Source organism: Pseudophryne corroboree, chromosome 12, assembly GCF_028390025.1.
Source record: "Pseudophryne corroboree isolate aPseCor3 chromosome 12, aPseCor3.hap2, whole genome shotgun sequence".
NCBI classification, from domain to species: Eukaryota; Metazoa; Chordata; class Amphibia; order Anura; family Myobatrachidae; genus Pseudophryne; species Pseudophryne corroboree.
Window position 1 is genome coordinate 169362954 of NC_086455.1, and position 20646 is coordinate 169383599.

Sequence of the window (20646 nt, forward strand, 5' to 3'; positions counted from 1 at the left end):
AGATTGCTGGTCTATTCAGGGAGTGAAGGAGCCTGCTGCTGTCTCAGGGAGTCTCCCGCAGAATGAGGGATGGTAGGCAACTATGGGTGCAGCACTGCCTGCGGTGTACTCAGGACACAGAAGCTGCAGGTTTCCTGATTGGAGGTTTTCATCAGAGATCTTGGCTGCAGGGTGCTGTCCTAGGCAGAGTGCAGACCAGATGCAGAGTTGTGGGGCAGCACCGCTCACACACCTATAGTTGCTGCCCTGCTTGGTGCGTCCCCTTGGTAGATAGAGAGGAAATATTTGTCCCTGCAGCTTATTTAATGGTGCACAACTGTCCATGTAATGCGTGTCTAAGTCTACAAATCATGGTGCACAGCTATTTATTATAGTGTAGAATACTACATTGTGCAAAAAGCATACAGAGGAAAGTATAGGACAATGCCCAAATTACACCACCTTCAAGTTAGTGTAAAAGATGTACAGTACAGGATTGCGTTTCCAGGGTGGGGCTGATAGTGAGTGTGCGTTCACTGAACCTGGCTGGGAACATCGGCCCTCATTCCGACTTGATCGCTCGCTAGCTGCTTTTAGCAGCATTGCACACGCTAGGCTGCCGCCCTCTGGGAGTGTATTTTAGCAGAATAGCAAACGAAAGATTAGCAGAATTGCTACTAAAAAAATTTCATGCAGTTTCTGAGTAGCTCCAGACGTCCTTCCTTGCGATCAGATCAGTCTGTTTAGTTCCTGCTTTGACGTCACAAACACGCCCTGCGTTCAGCCAGCCACTCCCCCGTTTCTCCAGCCACTCCTGCGTTTTTACCTGGCACGCCTGCGTTTTTTAGCACACTCCCTGAAAACGGCCAGTTTCCGCCCCAAAATACCCACTTCCTGTCAATCACACTACGATCACTGGAACGATGAAAAAACGTCGCTCGAGCTTCTGTAAAACTGCAAACTTGTGTGAAAGTACTTAGCGCATGCGCGATGCGTATAAATGCCGTTTTTTCACCTGATCGCTGCGCTGCGAAAAACAGCAGCGAGCGATCAACTCTGAATGAGGGCCATAAGCCACAGGGGGAGATGTACGAAGCCTTTGAGAGTGATAAAGTGGAGAGAGAGAGATAAAGTACCAACCAATCAGCTCCTAACTGACATGTTATAGGCTGTGTTTGAAAAATGACAGGAGCTGATTGGTTGGTGCTTTCTCTCTCTCTCTCCATTTTATCACTCTTGAAGACTTAGTACATCTGCCCCATGGTATCTATGTACAAAAGGGGGGTACACACTGAGAGATGTGTGCTGAGCGATCTATCACAGACCGCTCAGCACACATCTCTCCCCCCACTCAGCGCGATGTGTGCTGAGGGGGGCGAGACGGGGGGGCCGCACAGCGGTGAAGTGAGCGATGTAACTAGATTGTGCATGCAGTCACAATCTAGAACCGGCGATAGCGAAGCGCGGGGCCGCACATCGCTATCGCTATGGGGTACACACACATAGAACCGTGCTTACTTTCTAAGCAATCTAGTCAGATCTCTCCGTGTGTTACCCTGCTTTAGCATTGAAAAGACATAAGGTGGACGGAGATGAATGGGGTAATTCAGATCTGATTGATGGGCTGCAAATTTTGCAGCCCTGCGATCAGTCACCTCCTCCAGGGGAAGTGTAAATTAGCCGAGCTGAAAAAAATCCACTTTGTGCAGTGTGTGCGCAGCCGAGGACTTAAGGGCCACATACACTAGAACGATAATGGCCGATTCCATGCGATTTTGGGCCGATATATCGGGTGAAATCAGGCATTTTGGAGGTGTTTCCGATCCGATGCGTGTTCCCATGAGCATCGGATCGGATCCCCTAGATTGACCGTGCGGCACTAGCGATCATGTCCTATGCCGCAGGCGTGGCTGGGATTGCACAAGATATATCTTATGCAAAAGGACCGCATACGATGGATGTATCGTATTGGATCCTGCCACCCGGGAGGCTGCCGTGGTGATTGCCTGCGACACGAGGGTCGGACATCTTGCGTTAGTGTATGAGGCCCTTTACTCCTCCAGTGCGATGAGAACAGGCTGATTGGGGCCGGAGCTGACGTCAGACACCCTCCCTGATAACGCTTGGTCACGCCTACGTTTTTCCGGGCACTCTCTGTAAACTGTCAGTTGCCACCCACAAATGGCGTCTTCCTGTCAATCACCTTGCGATCGCCCATGCGATCGGATTCTTCACACCATCCCGTCGCTGACGCTCATTGTTGTCCGACGCACTTGTGCATTGTGGTGCATGCGGTTAGGACCTGATCGCTCGCTGTGTGAAAACGCACAGCAGCGATCAGATCTGAGTTACCCCCAAAGTACCAACCAACCAGCTTGTAACTGTCAAATATATGTATGCCACAGACATACCTATTGCAGGCGGCAGCAGCAGGATTACAGCGACGCTGCGGGTGCCGACATGTAGTCAGGTGCTGCTTGCTGCTGGGGAACCGGGATCCAGGGGCCTGGAGGAGGTATATCCGGGCTATGAGGAGCGTCCGTGGGGGCGCACCTCGGGAGCCAGTTACATCCGCCTCCTATGTGCCGCCACATGACTTGATGATGTTACACGTGTCGGCACGGAGAAAGCGCTGAGACACTATGTGGTACAGCCTGATAGCGGCGGCTGCACATGATTAGACCTGCAGCAGTGGCCAGCGCAGTGTAACAGGAGGAGGCCGCATACAGAGACAGCCTTCAGTTTATTGCTAGATGAATTCAGTGGTGGCCTCCAGGGGCTGGTGCCCCTAGGCAGCTGCCTAATGGTGGAGTCTGTCCTGGCCCTGATGTCTGTTTCCTCCTCTTAGTTACTGTTATTCTTTATAAGATTAAGAATTATAGGTTACTAGTGAAGTACCCGACGTTGCCTGGGTTTAAGTTATTAAGTTATCAATGAGTTGGATGTAACTGTCCACATTTTAAAAATAATTAGCAGCTCCGCAGCTCTTCCAACACACCCATGAGGTGGCTGCCCAGTGTCGTTTTAATTGTTGTTGTTATTATTATTATTATTATTATTATTATTTTTTTTTGGGGGGGGGGTCACCAGTAGCCCTAATCCCCAGCTTTCTTTCCTGTTAATTTTTATAATCACAAACAAAAAATCACATAAAAAAGAGAAATTATTATTGCTTAATGGGAAGGGGGATGGGGGTGCAGCCAAGATTGGGAGAACCCTCATGTTGGTCAGATACCTGGCCGGAAAGCCAGGAGACCAGTCTGCGGTGGGATAAAATCACACACAAAAAACGAGACAGACAGCGAGAGATTAAACAAAAAAAGATCAAAACTAAAAAGGAGAGAGACCAAGAGGGGACAGATACAGCAGGACTCAAAGAAGAAATTAAGGGGGTAGAGAGACTAGAAAAGAGAAAAAGAGAAAAGAAACCACACAGTATTCAAAGGATGCAGACAAAAAACTGTACTTCCCTGTCCAACGATCTCAGAAGCAAGAGACCTCCCAGCTCCAGGAACAGTGATAAGAAACACCTAAAAGATTTTTACCGGTCTCATCCCTCGTTGTCGCCAGTCATGTTGTTTTCACCGTTCACAGCACATGGGGCAAATGGTGTTAACCTCAAGCCATTGAATCAAGCATGGTAAATTGAAGATTTCCTTTCCCATCTCAAACTGTGAGAGGCGGTACAGGTATCTCCAGCTTCTCCTTCTCCAACAGTGCATCTTCTAAAGGTGGGCAGACATGAAAGGAATACATTCATGGTGATTTCAAGTGCAACGGGAAGTACTCTGTCTGGTGAGTTCATATAGGCTGGCATTTGGTCTACTTCCTGCTCCTGAGGATGGTCCTTCTGATGGTGCCCTATCTGAGGATGGTCCTTCTGATGGTGCCCTACCTGAGGGTGGTCCTCCTGATAGTGCCCTACGTGAGGGTGGTCTTCCTGGTGGTGTCCTACATGAGGGTGGTCTTCCTGATGGTGCCCTACATGAGGATGGTCCTCCTGATGGTGTCCTACGTGAGGGTGGTCCTCCTGATGGTGCCCTACCTGAGGGTGGTCTTCCTGATGGTGTTCTTACTGAGGATGGTCCTCTTGATGGTGCCCTACGTGAGGGTGGTCTTCCTGATGGTGTTCTTCCTGAGGTTAGTCCTCCTGAGCCTGGTCTTCATGAGGTTGCACTTGTTGATGACCCATGTCCCATTGATGTTTTGGATTGGACCTGGTCCAATCATCTGGGCTAATTCCCTCTGGCTCATTGCGCTGTTGATGTAGCTCACAGTAAAGAGGAGGTGCACAAAAGTAAAAAGATATAAAATAAAATCTGATTGTGTGCTCTGATCCAGTCACTTGCGGGTAGTCAGTAGGTACAGAGTACAGACTAGTTTGCTCTTCCAGAGGCTTTCCTCACGTGTCCGCAGCAGCTTCAACTGAGTAAATGCCAGTGATATTGCCATGCGCTGGGGTTTTATACCATGCAGAATTCAAATGTGGTATGCGGGCGGCAGTTGGTGATGGCTGTGCATCAGCTCTCTGCCCTATACCCCACACCATCAGCTCCCCACTGGTCTATCGATCTATCGATCTTGTCACAGAAATAACCAGCACACCACACTGTGGGGCAAATTTATTAAGCCTAGAGAAGTGATAAAGCAGTGATAAGTGCAAGGTGATAACGCACCAGCCAATCAGCTCCTAACTGTAACTCTATCGAAGAGCCCTAGAAATCCACAGGGCCAAACAATTTCCTGACATATGATATTGGGCATACACACTATACAATGAAACAATAAGATAAGAAATTATATCTTAAGGGGCTGGAGTTGTTTTTAAGGAAGCACACTCAGAAGGAGGAGGAGGAGGAGGAGGAGGGTCCAGGCTGACGTCCACACCCCAAAATAGTTTTCTGTATGTACACACTACAAAAAACCTCATGATATTGCACCATCAAGACTGCATGCAGGTCAGATGTTGGATGTCCACAAGAGCGCGCCTCATATGATAAATCGTGTGTACATACTATGCGATCATACAATATCAGCAATGTTGCATGCAATATCTCATAGTGTGTATGCAGCTTATCATGCAAGTGGCGTGGCAGTAATTTTAGCCTTATCCACGTCAGGGAGATCCACCTCCCATTGCATGCTAAAGCCAGGGTGATTGGGGCGGGCTCCGCAGCCCCCCTCAAGTCAAAAGGCAGAGAATTGTGATCGCTGCCCCCAGCCCACCATAGTCATCTGTCGCTTTCCAATATTGTTGAGGCATCCACTACGATGCGTGAAACGCTACCGGCCGCGTGCCCCACCTCAGATCTAGTCTCCCCAGCTCCATTTCATGTGCCTGACCCCAGCCGGCTCCGCCTCCTGCCTCTGAACAATACAGAGAGGAGCTCTCGCCACCTGCCATGTAACCTCGCAAACTGTACAGACTCCAGCCACAATCCGCTCCATGAGTGGGTTAGAGGGCATCATGAACTCTAAATGTATAAAGGGTGTGGGGGGTGATAGGGACAGTGCAGTATACGAGGGGGTACCCAAAAGAAACAGGAATAGTGTTCTAGAAGGAGCCTCCGACGCATTTTTTCCCAAATGGAAACAAAACTTCACAGCAGCATATTATTCATCTGCCTTAAAATCAATAAACCGATGTTTCAAAAAATAAAAAAAAATCAGTGCATCACTTTTTGTTTTTTTTCCTTTGCATATTCTCAAGTGATAAAGCAATTTTTATCAACCATCCTTAATGTCTTTCTGCTGCCTAAATGAAGTTGTTTCTAACCTATCTACTCGTGAGCTGCTGATTTTCAGCTGCAACGTTAGTTCAGTTTTTTACATTTATTATGTAAATCTAACACGATGCATTTAAATGGGGATGAGGGGATATGGGAACATATTCTAGCCAGTGGCGACATATTCATCTACATTACAGTGGTGGTTTATGTTATTATGCTACCTCCTCCCCCCCCCCCCCCCCCCCCCCCCATATGACGTATGTTGGATGCAGCAATGACAATGACCACTGTCTGTTTAGTACAAGTCCTTCAGATAGCATGCCTCCTGAATATCTGTTATATCTGTCTACAGCTCCTGCCGATGGACGGAGAGTTTATACTGTCGCATGGTGCTGGCTTCCAGTCTGCTTCCAGAGGAGATTCAGAATGTGGTGAAGGTGAGAAGAAGGCTGGTTACCAACAATGGACTTGATGTATCATGTGTTGGAGAGAGATAAAGTGGAGTTGTTAGGACCATAGAGAACAGAGCCCGGTTCTTCTGCTGTGAATGACCCCCTTAGAGCAATCTGTGCCTCCAGAGACTTTTCTGTGATCTAGGGCATGTACTTTGTGTTTTATACAATAATCTACTACAATATATTTTAATGTTGTAAATAGTTTCCCTCCATGTGTCCTCTGTGTCCTCATTCCGTACCCTTCCCTTTCTTACATTTGGAAAAAGCCCAATAATCACTATTTCAAAAAAGAAAAAAAAAAGGTGCCTAGGTCTCCTGATCAGAAGTGTGAGGACCTTCCATCTAACTCCAGATGTCTCTCACTTACACAGGGTCATTTATAAACTTCCAGGACTCTGATCAGTTCCAGTGGTATGACCCCACACTGTGGCAGGCTGCCCTGTCCACAGATGACCTGGAAAACGGCCGGTTCCTCTCTGCTGTGGACGCTGAGCGTGTCCCCTGCACGTATGATGATGTCCTGTTCTCACCTGGAACATCCTTTCGTGTCCACGTCGAGGAGGCATCAGAAGTTCAGCTGAGAAGCATTACCGTATTGGGTCGAGTAGGTTTCCTTTCACGTTTTTGAATTGTCCATGTAAGAATAACCTGGGTGACTATATTGTGGGCCCTGGTGGCTTTGGACCCTTTATTAATTACTCTGAAAATACAGCTCAGACCAGTCTCGTTCATGTTTTATATTAACAATGAATATCAAGGAGACGTTACTTCCCATCATCCCCCAGGACATGTAAAATGCAAGTCCTACTGTACCGAGAGAACTCCTCTTAGTAGGGAATGTCCCTCAAATGCAGTTTCTTTAATCCTTGAATCTCATTTAAAGTACAGATGGGTCCACGGTTATCTTGGCTAGTTTGCTGCGCCTAGGCACAACATGGTTTATTAACATAATCTCATCCCAAAAGTTCTGAGAGACTGACGATTTTGAGGAAGTCATCCCTAATCCCAGGAGAGCAGTTGCTCCACCTGGATCCTGACCACTGGTTCCATAAAGTGGGTGGATCAGGGGGCGTGATTAATGTGATTGGCCATGAATTGCTTCCTCATGGCCCAGCAGTGCCCACCACAGGGATCAGTATGATATACCACAGTGTGGTATCCCAGCGCTTGAAATACCAATGCTGGGATACCGAACTTAGAAAGACCGACTGGGGTGAGTTACACCCCCCACCCCCTGCGGCTTAACTGTGCTGCGGTGCGGTGTCTCCTCATTCGGGATCCTGGTTGTCTGATTCCAGTGTCGGGATCTTGCTCCCTTTCTGGATGCCGGTGTCGGCATTCAGACTGGTGTCGGGATTCTGACTGCATCCCCCCACCACATACTACTGTGAGTCGTGATATTATGCCATGGGCCAGGCTATGATGACATGATTATCTGCTCACCTCCACCTCATGCATGACACCAAAGCTTCATTTTACCTTAGCAGGCAAAACCAGATCCGCAAGTGTGCCAAACATACAATTAGTGTAGCCAATCTACAGGAAACCAGTCTGTGCCTGCTACTAAACCTTTATATACTAATGACACAACAATGAATGGCAATATTACATGCACATACAAGGAACCATCTATAGGGGGAGCAGCAACGCTCCGATTGTCCATGGCCCCCCGGTGTGAGACAGACCCCCCCCCCCCTCCCCCCAACTATTAGCATCCCCCCAGTTACAGTCCAGAAACGCCTATCTGCATTTGCGTGAATGTCCATGCAATCTCAACCTGCATCTCCCTCCCATTTGCCCTGACTTCAGCTTCATAAGCGCAATTATCCGGGCACTGAATGCCTCCCCACCTGCAAACACTCTGTTATTTACAAACACCTGCACATCTGTGCGCTGGATCCACTCCAGGTAACAATTTTCCCGGTTAGTCCTTGATGTCACCGTGTTACCTGCGTAGACTTGTCGGTGGAGCAGATCCCCGGTGACTCACACCAGCAGCCCTCACAAACATCTCTCAGGTTTCTGGGTGTTGTCTCTGCTTCTAGATATTAATTAAGGATATATATTTTTATATTTTTTCTTATGGCTACAATAGCAAATTCTTTTTCCTTTTTATCTTTTTAACCGTCTCCTTACTTCTGCAGGAATAGACGGTGAGTTTTGCTGACAAGGGTGGGGGGGGGGGGGGGGGGGGGTGGTAATTCCAAGTTGATCGCAGCAGGAAATTTTTTAGCAGTTGGGCAAAACCATGTGCACTGCAGGGGGGGCAGATGTAACATGTGCAAAAAGAGTTAGATTTGGGTGGGTTATTTTGTTTCTGTGCAGGGTAAATACTGTCTGCTTTATTTTTATTGCAGATTGAACTCACCCCACCCAAATGCAACTCTCTCTGCACATGTTACATCTGCCTCCCCTGCAGTGCACATGGTTTTGCCCAACTGCTAACAAAGTTCCTGCTGCGATCAACTCAGAATTACCCCCAAGGTTTTCTTGTTGCATGGTATTATTGGTGAGGGGTGTATTGAATTGCTATATGTCATTTAACTGGAACTGAATTCCATACAAAGTTCCCTATTTTGCAGATGATCACATCTACTGGTGAAGATAATGATATATTCTGCAGATTATTATTATTATAATTATATACTGTAACTGACCTCTCTAGAGACCTGCAGAACATCGCTCTGTTCCATCTATACCTGAGAGATATATAGTGATATGTTCTGCATACTATTACATTATTGACGTCTCTCTAGAGTTGCAGAATATTGCTCTGTTCCATCTACCCATTGACCTAATGATATATTCTGCTGATGGAATCACATTTGTTGTGCTGGTTGGTCCCTGGGCCACCTGAAAGTCTCCATTCCCATGTTCTGATTCGGAGATGGGTGCTGCTGTATCTGCATTTGCGCCCGCAAGATAATATGCAAGCGATCGTTTCCCTACCTTCCCCCTAGTGTAGTAGTGTGCGCCACAGAGTGCAAGTGATCCAAAGGATCAGGCTGTGTAGGGATCTGATGGAACTACTGTAGTATGTGATTAGATTAGATGGGGATTGATAATCCTTTTTGTGACAGATACAATGTAGGTCTACCAAACTCATTGGCCATCCAATTAGGTGTTTGGTATTCGTTACCAGATTTAGTGATGCCAGTGAACACACACAGTATTCTACTCTCAGATCATCTCCTCGCATGCTGGTCCCACCTGTGAGTCCAATAGTTCTCTATGCATTATGGCATTGATGTATGCTAGCCAAAGTTATCTGGTGCCCGTTCTCTCTGTGTCACCATTCTGTCTCTCTTCCATCTTGTTTTCTTTCTGTCTTCCAACCGTTCTCTCTCTTTCGTCCACCCTTTTGCTTCTCCCTCATGTTCCCCCCCCCATTTTTCTTTACTCCTCATTCTCTCACTCCCTCTCCCCAGTTCTCTTGCTCTCTTCCCCTGTTCCCTCACTTTCTTCCACTCTGTTCATTCACTGTCTTAAATCCCACTCTCTCTTCCACCCTGATTTCTTGCTCTGTCTCTTTCACCTCATTCCATAATGCTTTCTCTTCCAAGTTGTTTTCTCCACCCCGTTCTCTCATTCTCACTCTCATCCTGTTCCCTTGCGCTCTCTTTCACCACGTTCCCTCGTTCTCTCTTTCACCCTGTTCCCTTGCACTCTTTCACCCTGTTCCCTTGTGTGCTCTCTTTCACCCTGTTCCCTTGCGCTCTTTCTTTCACCCTGTTCCCTTGCGCTCTCTCTTTCATCCTGTTCCCTTGCGCGCTCTCTTTCATCCTGTTCCCTTGCGCGCTCTCTCTCTTTCATCCTGTTCCCTTGCGCGCTCTCTCTCTTTCATCCTGTTCCCTTGCGCGCTCTCTCTCTTTCATCCTGTTCCCTTGCGCGCTCTCTCTCTTTCATCCTGTTCCCTTGCGCGCTCTCTCTCTTTCATCCTGTTCCCTTGCGCGCTCTCTCTCTTTCATCCTGTTCCCTTGCGCGCTCTCTCTCTTTCATCCTGTTCCCTTGCGCGCGCTCTCTCTCTTTCATCCTGTTCCCTTGCGCGCGCTCTCTCTTTCATCCTGTTCCCTTGCGCGCTCTCTCTTTCATCCTGTTCCCTTGCGCGCTCTCTCTCTTTCATCCTGTTCCCTTGCGCGCTCTCTCTCTTTCATCCTGTTCCCTTGCGCGCTCTCTCTCTTTCATCCTGTTCCCTTGCGCGCTCTCTCTCTTTCATCCTGTTCCCTTGCGCGCTCTCTCTCTTTCATCCTGTTCCCTTGCGCGCTCTCTTTCATCCTGTTCCCTTGCGCGCTCTCTTTCATCCTGTTCCCTTGCGCTCTCTCTTTCATCCTGTTCCCTTGTGCTCTCTTTCATCCTGTTCCCTCTTTCGCCCTGTTCCCTCGCGCGCTCTCTTTCGCCCTGTTCCCTCGCGCGCTCTCTTTCGCCCTGTTCCCTCGCGCGCTGTCTTTCGCCCTGTTCCCTCGCGCGCTCTATCGCCCCGTTTCCTCTTTTCCATCGGTTATACAAAAATGAGTAAATTAGCTTCTGCACGTGTTCTATTTGCTAACCGTTACCATTTGCAGCCATATACGGAATCATGCCAATTGTGCATAATATGCTTTGAAAATAAAGCTGACCAGCATTTGTGGGCTCCATGCAAACTTAGGTGCGATTCTCCGATGCTGATCTAATCCATCTGATTGGAGGACACAGATGATCAGTAATCCTTTGGGGAATTTCAGCATGTTAAGAATCCCTGACTCCCCAATCCCAATCATTTTTTAGTCAGAATATGCAAATTATGGATAGCAGGACAGAAGTAACCTGCTGCAGAGCTACAAGCGGTGAGACATATAAAGAGGGCGGCAGAGCTCCGGCATGTGTCGGCTGTCAGTGTCTCCTGCTGACGCCTCTGGCCTGCCCTGTTCCTTACCTAGTTTCCGAGCCTCAGTCAGTGTGAGTCCCTCTGCTTCTCCTTCACTTGCTCTGCGGCTGCCTGTACAGGAGTCCCGCGGTATAGCTGCCTGTACAGGAGTCCCGCGGTATAGTGGGCAATTGGCAGTACGTCCTCTAACTTTTCTGGTGCCCGGAGCTCGCAAACACCCACCTGGTTTAAAAACAAGATTACAGGCACATTTAGGATAAACTCCCCAGCCCCCCCCCCCCCCCCCCTGCAGCATCCAGTCCCGTCAGCCACTATTTACCCTGCATGCAAAAACAATAAAAGCTTACGAGGCCCTTGCATTGCAACATGGTTTGGTCAGGTGCACAGTTAACCCCTTTTCCACCAAACACCCAGGTCTGACCTGGGATTTGGAACACGGTTCCAATCCAGATCAGTCCCGGGACAGACCCCGTTTCCACTGCGGCTCCGACCTAGGTCAATCCTGGGTCAGCGCCATTTACACTGCACGTATCATCTCTAAGCACTGGGAAATCCGTCTCTTCCCATGCTGTACACGGGACCTGGGTGAGGTGACCCTGATTACCCATTACACAGGAGTCCACCCCGGTCCCTTCCCTGGTCTCTACTTTGGTTGGGTTCCCAGGTCACTGGACCAGGGTGTCTTTTTTTTTTTTTTTTAGGGAGCCATTTCCACTGAGACGTTACCCGGGTTATCACGGCAATAAAACAGGTCTTAGCGGCAGTGTCTAGGCTCTGCTAACAGGGCATGCTGGGAGTTATGGTTTATTCACAGCCGGAGTGATGACATTTTACCCAGGAGTGTGATTACTAATACCATGTAATATTGCTGTCACTTTCCTGGGCTTTAGAGATTCACCAGCAACGAGGAGTTTGCTCTGTACGCGCAGTCGCCCACTGGGAAGCTGCAGTTCCCCAGACCGGCCCTGCCCCATGTTACCAATACGAAGTGCCAGGACAAAACCGGCTGCGTGTGTAATGACGGCAAGGTGAGAAACCTCTATTTGTTTACAAGGCGGAACAACTTGTCCTCCTGAAACCACATAATTCTTTCACGTGTTTGTCTAAATGGAAAGTGCAAATTCCAGTGGGATTTTTTTTCTTCTTTCTTTAGATGCTACAAGTAATTTGTTCTGCGCTGCTCCGACATACGGATGATAATAAGTGTCCCAATGTGTCCTGTGCAAACGCTCTGCGTCCGGCGGGGCAGTGCTGTGATATATGTGGTAGGTGGACACTCAGGATGTACATGAATGAATTAAAAACACAGACACACAGGAGCCAGGAATTTGGGTTACAGATTTGGGACATGGGGTTAAGGACTTTGGGTGAGGAATCGGGACTGGAATTGGAATCTCTGGCTATACACTGGGATTAGGGATTTAAATCTGGTCCCAAAACAAATGCATAATCCAGAATATTTGGGGCCATATCACAAAGACAGCCGGGATCCCAAATGGTGGAGCCAAAATTCTATGAACTCATGGACGCAATGACCAGCCCAGGCTAGGGAACACAAATTACGTAGCTCATCAGTAGCTCCAAACCCCTAATTTCCTAACCAAATTCCCTCATGCCTAACCACTAACCTCTGTTCTGATTACTTGACCCTATTCTCCATCACCATCCTCTAACTCCAGTCCCAGAACCTTATCTCCAGCTGAAAATTCCTCAACCAAATCCTCTTAGTTTAATACCTTTTTCACTAACCTGGAGGCTGGAGGCCCAAATCCAACTCCCATCCACCAAAATAAATGTTGGGGCCTTCCTGAGAGGACAGAGGGTTTTATAACTTTTTATTTTTGAATAATGCTTTTGCATGATTTGTTTTAAAACAAGAACTGTCGAGTAAAAATTGTGTTTTTCCGTAAAATCAGACATTTTATTGTCGCTCTATATATGAAAATGTTAATAAAGTGACAAAGATCACACATCATAAAAACAAAAATGTAATTTTGTTTATATTTAAACATTTGTTTTTGTTTTCACAAAATGTGCCTGACAATGGTTATGGATGGCGGTCGTTAGGTTGACATACATTGGGTCCACCACTAATGGCAGACATGCATTAGGTCGACATGAGTTTTTCAATTTTTTTTTACCTTTTTCATACTTAACGCTCCACGTGGACTACAATTGCGAACGGTAACCTTGCCCGAAGCATGGCGAGCGAAGCGGTGTACTAATTGGGGTCCCCCGTCACTTTTATGAAGAAAATGACACCAAAAACAAAGACCTTTTTCCATGTCGACCTAATTAATCACACCTGTGGTTATGTGTATGACTATATATAGTGTGTGTCTATAAATCCTGACATGTCCAGTTTGTAAAAGTTGATCCGTGTTAAAGCTCATATACTGTAGAACGTTTCTCTGTAGTCCTCACGGGGACGGGGAGAAGAATGTTTTTAGTATAACAGTAAGTAGGCGCTGTATTTTGTTCCCTTGTAGATACAATAGCACCAGTCAGAAGCTAAATCTTCTCCTTTCCTCTGTCTGACTGTAGGTGTCATTATAACACTGGAATACACATCTGATTTCGACTTGGACACCTATCGCAGCCGCCTTATTCATGCGTTTCTCAGCCTGGTAAAGTTACCGATGCTTTAATGGGATAATAGTTTACCGTGACCTTATTCATAATACACACAAGTGAAGATGCTTCAGCGCAGTCGCGGCTGCGGGAGAGTCCGTCTTCAGTTTGCTCGGCTGCCGCATTGCAGTTCGTAGTTTCATCTGACAACATTTCCAGTAAGAAAATTGGTGAAGATTAGTCATACGCCAATCAACTGACTCCCTGCTGGTTACTATTGATTCCACACGGCGGCCATTCTCCCGTTGTTTTGCGCTTATGCAGTAGGAAAATCACTGGAAAATAGCCACTGCGCAATTCTGCCGGGGCAGTAGTTTCCCTATTGTTAGGCTATACCATTCAGCTTCTGGTCTGAGTCAATCAATGGCAGCATCTGCTTCTCCCAATATTACTGCAAAAACGGAGTATGCTGGCGCTTTATAAAGGTTATTGATCGGAGTATGCTGGCGCTTTATAAATGTTATTGATCGGAGTATGCTGGCGCTCTATAAATGTTATTGATCGGAGTATGCTGGCACTTTATAAATGTTAATGATCGGAGTATGCTGGCACTTTATAAATGTTAATGATCGGAAGTATGCTGGCGCTTTATAAATGTTATTGATCGGAGTATGCTGGCGCTCTATAAATGTTATTGATCGGAGTATGCTGGCACTTTATAAATGTTAATGATCGGAAGTATGCTGGCGCTTTATAAATGTTACTGATCGGCGTATGCTGGCGCTTTATAAATGTTACTGATCGGCGTATGCTGGCGCTTTATAAATGTTAATGATTGGAGTATGCTGGCACTTTATAAATGTTATTAATCAGCATATGCTGGCGCTTTATAAATGTTAATGATTGGAGTATGCTGGCACTTTATAAATGTTATTAATCAGCGTATGCTGGCGCTTTATAAATGTTAATGATCGGAGTATGCTGGCGCTTTATAAATGTTAATGATCGGAGTATGCTGGCGCTTTATAAATGTTACTGATCGGCGTATGCTGGCGCTTTATGAATGTTAATGATTGGAGTATGCTGGCACTTTATAAATGTTATTAATCAGCATATGCTGGCGCTTTATAAATGTTAATGATCGGAGTATGCTGGCGCTTTATAAATGTTAATGATCGGAGTATGCTGGCACTTTATAAATGTTATTAATCAGCATATGCTGGCGCTTTATAAATGTTAATGATTGGAGTATGCTGGCACTTTATAAATGTTATTAATCAGCGTATGCTGGCGCTTTATAAATGTTACTGATCGGCGTATGCTGGCGCTTTATAAATCTTAATGATTGGAGTATGCTGGCGCTTTATAAATGTTAATGATCGGAGTATGCTGGCGCTTTATAAATGTTAATGATCGGAGTATGCTGGCGCTTTATAAATGTTATTGATCGGAGTATGCTGGCGCTTTATAAATGTTAATGATCGGAGTATGCTGGCGCTTTATGAATGTTAATGATCGAAGTATGCTGGCGCTTTATAAACATTACTGATCGGAGTATGCTGGCGCTTTATAAATGTTAATGATCGGAGTATGCTGGCGCTTTATAAATGTTACTGATCGGCGTATGCTGGCGCTTTATGAATGTTAATGATTGGAGTATGCTGGCACTTTATAAATGTTATTAATCGGCATATGCTGGCGCTTTATAAATGTTAATGATCGGAGTATGCTGGCGCTTTATAAATGTTAATGATCGGAGTACGCTGGCACTTTATAAATGTTATTAATCAGCGTATGCTGGCGCTTTATAAATGTTACTGATCGGCGTATGCTGGCGCTTTATAAATGTTAATGATTGGAGTATGCTGGCGCTTTATAAATGTTAATGATCGGAGTATGCTGGCGCTTTATAAATGTTAATGATCGGAGTATGCTGGCGCTTTATAAATGTTATTGATCAGAGTATGCTGGTGCTTTATAAATGTTAATGATCGGAGTATGCTGGCGCTTTATAAATGTTATTAATCAGCGTATGCTGGCGCTTTATAAATGTTACTGATCGGCGTATGCTGGCGCTTTATAACTGTTAATGATCGGAGAATGCTGGCGCTTTATAAATGTTAATGATCGGAGTATGCTGGCGCGTTTATAAATGTTATTGATCGGCGTATGCTGGAGCGTTATTAATGTTATTGATCGGCGTATGCTGGCACTTTATAAATGTTACTGATCGGCGTATGCTGGCGCTTTATAAATGTTAATGATTGGAGTATGCTGGCGCTTTATAATAGTTAATGATCGGAGTATGCTGGCGCTTTATAAATGTTAATGATCGGAGTACGCTGGCACTTTATAAATGTTATTAATCAGCGTATGCTGGCGCTTTATAAATGTTACTGATCGGATTATGCTGGCGCTTTATAAACATTACTGATCGGAGTATGCTGGCACTTTATAAATGTTAATGATCGGAGTATGCTGGCACTATATAAATGTTATTGATCGGAGTATGCTGGCGCTTTATAAATGTTATTGATCAGCGTATGCTGGAGCTTTATTAATGTTATTGAACGGCGTATGCTGGCGCTTTATAAATGTTACTGATCGGAGTATGCTGGCGTTTTATAAATGTTAATGATCGGAGTATGCTGGCACTTTATAAATGTTATTAATCAGCATATGCTGGCGCTTTATAAATGTTAATGATCGGAGTATGCTGGCGCTTTATAAATGTTAATGATCGGAGTACGCTGGCACTTTATAAATGTTATTAATCAGCGTATGCTGGCGCTTTATAAATGTTACTGATCGGCGTATGCTGGCGCTTTATAAATGTTAATGATCGGAGAATGCTGGCGCTTTATAAATGTTAATGATCGGAGTATGCTGGCGCGTTTATAAATGTTATTGATCGGCGTATGCTGGAGCGTTATTAATGTTATTGATCGGCGTATGCTGGCACTTTATAAATGTTACTGATCGGCGTATGCTGGCGCTTTATAAATGTTAATGATTGGAGTATGCTGGCGCTTTATAATAGTTAATGATCGGAGTATGCTGGCGCTTTATAAATGTTATTAATCAGCGTATGCTGGCGCTTTATAAATGTTAATGATCGGAGTACGCTGGCACTTTATAAATGGTATTAATCAGCGTATGCTGGCGCTTTATAAATGTTACTGATCGGATTATGCTGGCGCTTTATAAACATTACTGATCGGAGTATGCTGGCACTTTATAAATGTTAATGATCGGAGTATGCTGGCACTATATAAATGTTATTGATCGGAGTATGCTGGCGCTTTATAAATGTTATTGATCAGCGTATGCTGGAGCTTTATTAATGTTATTGAACGGCGTATGCTGGCGCTTTATAAATGTTACTGATCGGAGTATGCTGGCGCTTTATAAATGTTAATGATCGGAGTATGCTGGCGCTTTATAAATGTTAATGATCGGAGTATGCTGGCGCTTTATAAATGTTAATGATCGGAGTACGCTGGCACTTTATAAATGTTATTAATCAGCGTATGCTGGCGCTTTATAAATGTTACTGATCGGCGTATGCTGGCGCTTTATAAATGTTAATGATCGGAGAATGCTGGCGCTTTATAAATGTTAATGATCGGAGTATGCTGGCGCGTTTATAAATGTTATTGATCGGCGTATGCTGGAGCGTTATTAATGTTATTGATCGGCGTATGCTGGCACTTTATAAATGTTACTGATCGGCGTATGCTGGCGCTTTATAAATGTTAATGATTGGAGTATGCTGGCGCTTTATAATAGTTAATGATCGGAGTATGCTGGCGCTTTATAAATGTTATTAATCAGCGTATGCTGGCGCTTTATAAATGTTAATGATCGGAGTACGCTGGCACTTTATAAATGGTATTAATCAGCGTATGCTGGCGCTTTATAAATGTTACTGATCGGATTATGCTGGCGCTTTATAAACATTACTGATCGGAGTATGCTGGCACTTTATAAATGTTAATGATCGGAGTATGCTGGCACTATATAAATGTTATTGATCGGAGTATGCTGGCGCTTTATAAATGTTATTGATCAGCGTATGCTGGAGCTTTATTAATGTTATTGAACGGCGTATGCTGGCGCTTTATAAATGTTACTGATCGGAGTATGCTGGCGCTTTATAAATGTTAATGATCGGAGTATGCTGGCGCTTTATAAATGTTAATGATCGGAGTATGCTGGCGCTTTATAAATGTTAATGATCGGAGTATGCTGGCGCGTTTATAAATGTTATTGATCGGCGTATGCTGGAGCGTTATTAATGTTATTGATCGGCGTATGCTGGCACTTTATAAATGTTACTGATCGGCGTATGCTGGCGCTTTATAAATGTTAATGATTGGAGTATGCTGGCACTTTATAAATGTTATTAATCAGCGTATGCTGGCGCTTTATAAATGTTAATGATCGGAGTATGCTGGCGCTTTATAAATGTTAATGATCGGAGTATGCTGGCGCTTTATAAATGTTAATGATCGGAGTATGCTGGCGCTTTATAAATGTTATTGATCGGAGTATGCTGGTGCTTTATAAATGTTAATGATCGGAGTATGCTGGCGCTTTATAAATGTTACTGATCGGCGTATGCTGGCGCTTTATAAATGTTAATGATTGGAGTATGCTGGCACTTTATAAATGTTATTAATCAGCATATGCTGGCGCTTTATAAATGTTAATGATCGGAGTACGCTGGCGATTTATAAATGTTATTAATCAGCGTATGCTGGCGCTTTATAAATGTTACTGATCGGAGTATGCTGGCGTTTTATAAACATAACTGATCGGAGTATGCTGGCACTTTATAAATGTTAATGATCGGAGTATGCTGGCACTATATAAATGTTATTGATCGGAGTATGCTGGCGCTTTATAAATGTTATTGATCAGCGTATGCTGGAGCTTTATTAATGTTATTGAACGGCGTATGCTGGCGCTTTATAAATGTTACTGATCGGAGTATGCTGGCGTTTTATAAATGTTAATGATCGGAGTATGCTGGCGCTTTATAAATGTTAATGATCGAAGTATGCTGGCGCTTTATAAACATTACTGATCGGAGTATGCTGGCGCTTTATAATAGTTAATGATCGGAGTATGCTGGCGCTTTATAAATGTTAATGATCTGAGTATGCTGGCGCTTTATAAATGTTAATGATCGGAGTATGCTGGCGCTTTATAAATGTTAATGATCGGAGTATGCTGGCGCTTTATAAATGTTAATGATCGGAGTATGCTGGCGCTTTATAAATGTTAATGATCGGAGTATGCTGGCGCGTTTATAAATGTTATTGATCGGCGTATGCTGGAGCGTTATTAATGTTATTGATCGGCGTATGCTGGCGCTTTATAAATGTTAATGATTGGAGTATGCTGGCGCTTTATAAATGTTAATGATTGGAGTATGCTGGCACTTTATAAATGTTATTAATCAGCGTATGCTGGCGCTTTATAAATGTTAATGATCGGAGTATGCTGGCGCTTTATAAATGTTAATGATCGGAGTATGCTGGTGCTTTATAAATGTTAATGATCGGAGTATGCTGGCGCTTTATAAATGTTAATGATCGGAGTATGCTGGCGCTTTATAAATGTTATTGATCGGAGTATGCTGGTGCTTTATAAATGTTAATGATCGGAGTATGCTGGCGCTTTATAAATGTTAATGATCGGCGTATGCTGGCGCTTTATAAATGTTAATGATCGGCGTATGCTGGCGCTTTATAAATGTTAATGATTGGAGTATGCTGGCGCTTTATAAATGTTAATGGTCGGCGTATGCTGGCGCTTTATAAATGTTAATGATTGGAGTATGCTGGCGCTTTATAAATGTTATTAATCAGCGTATGCTGGCGCTTTATAAATGTTACTGATCGGATTATGCTGGCGCTTTATAAACATTACTGATCGGAGTATGCTGGCACTTTATAAATGTTAATGATCGGAGTATGCTGGCACTATATAAATGTTATTGATCGGAGTATGCTGGTGCTTTATAAATGTTATTGATCGGCGTATGCTGGAGCTTTATTAATGTTATTGAACGGCGTATGCTGGTGCTTTATAAATGTTACTGATCGGAGTATGCTGGCGCTTTATAAATGTTAATGATCGGAGTATGCTGGCGCTTTATAAATGTTAATGATCGGAGTATGCTGGCGCTTTATAAATGTTAATGATCGGAGTATGCTGGCGCTTTATAAATGTTAATGATCGGAGTATGCTGGCGCTTTATAAATGTTAATGATCGGAAGTATGCTGGCGCTTTATAAATGTTATTGATCGGAAGTATGCTGGTGCTTTATAAATGTTATTGATGAATCGTAATAATTATTGCGTGGTGAGATCTGGAAGCTAGACTCCTCAGTAATTATTGCCTCGCTTCTCATTGACCGTTTTATACCTCCCCCAAATTATGCTTTTCTTCATGGGACATGAGTAACACCGCTATGGGGGACTGTTTTTGTGATACCCTAATGGTAAATTACCCCAAAACAAAAAAATGCAGCAACTTCCCTAAACAGGCTTGTCACCATATTTTAGTGTGATAAATATAGTATAAGCCTCTTCTGCTGAGATTCACTCATTAAGTTGTCGGGTTGCTGAGATAGGCAGTGAGTGCATGGGTGCAGCCTTACTTTATGGAGAACATCAGCAATAACACCCTCTGATGGTGCAGTGCCCATTTTGGGAGGATCAATCTACATTATTACGGGTTTGTTTAATGACAATGAAAGGCGTCTAAGATCTCACTTAGGTAGCAATTGCAAAAATATTATTTTGGGATCTCTTTGGGACCCATTCATGATCAATCACCAATGACTCCCCCATTCATGATCAATCACCAATGACTCCCCCTCCTGTTATTTAGGTATCCAACCAACCGCTAGTTCAGCAGTGGATACAAAGTACCAGATCAAATCACTATTGGTTCAGTACAAAAGATGCCTGTCACAGCTGTGCATGTGACAACGGTCAATATGGCGTGTAGACTTTTATAGGGCAGGACGGATAT

The 20646-nt window shown here is 44.6% G+C and overlaps 1 protein-coding gene across 1 annotated transcript in view; it reads left to right on the forward strand.

Moving 5' to 3' along the window:
- Nucleotides 1-20646, forward strand: part of AMN (amnion associated transmembrane protein) — a 92345-nt gene that overhangs the window by 58741 nt on the left and 12958 nt on the right. Inside the window, exons 5-9 of the mRNA XM_063946601.1 lie at nucleotides 6061-6145; nucleotides 6535-6767; nucleotides 11918-12055; nucleotides 12181-12292; nucleotides 13572-13654. Of these exons, the coding sequence (XP_063802671.1) occupies nucleotides 6061-6145; nucleotides 6535-6767; nucleotides 11918-12055; nucleotides 12181-12292; nucleotides 13572-13654 (651 nt within the window). The remainder of the gene's footprint in view (nucleotides 1-6060; nucleotides 6146-6534; nucleotides 6768-11917; nucleotides 12056-12180; nucleotides 12293-13571; nucleotides 13655-20646) is intronic.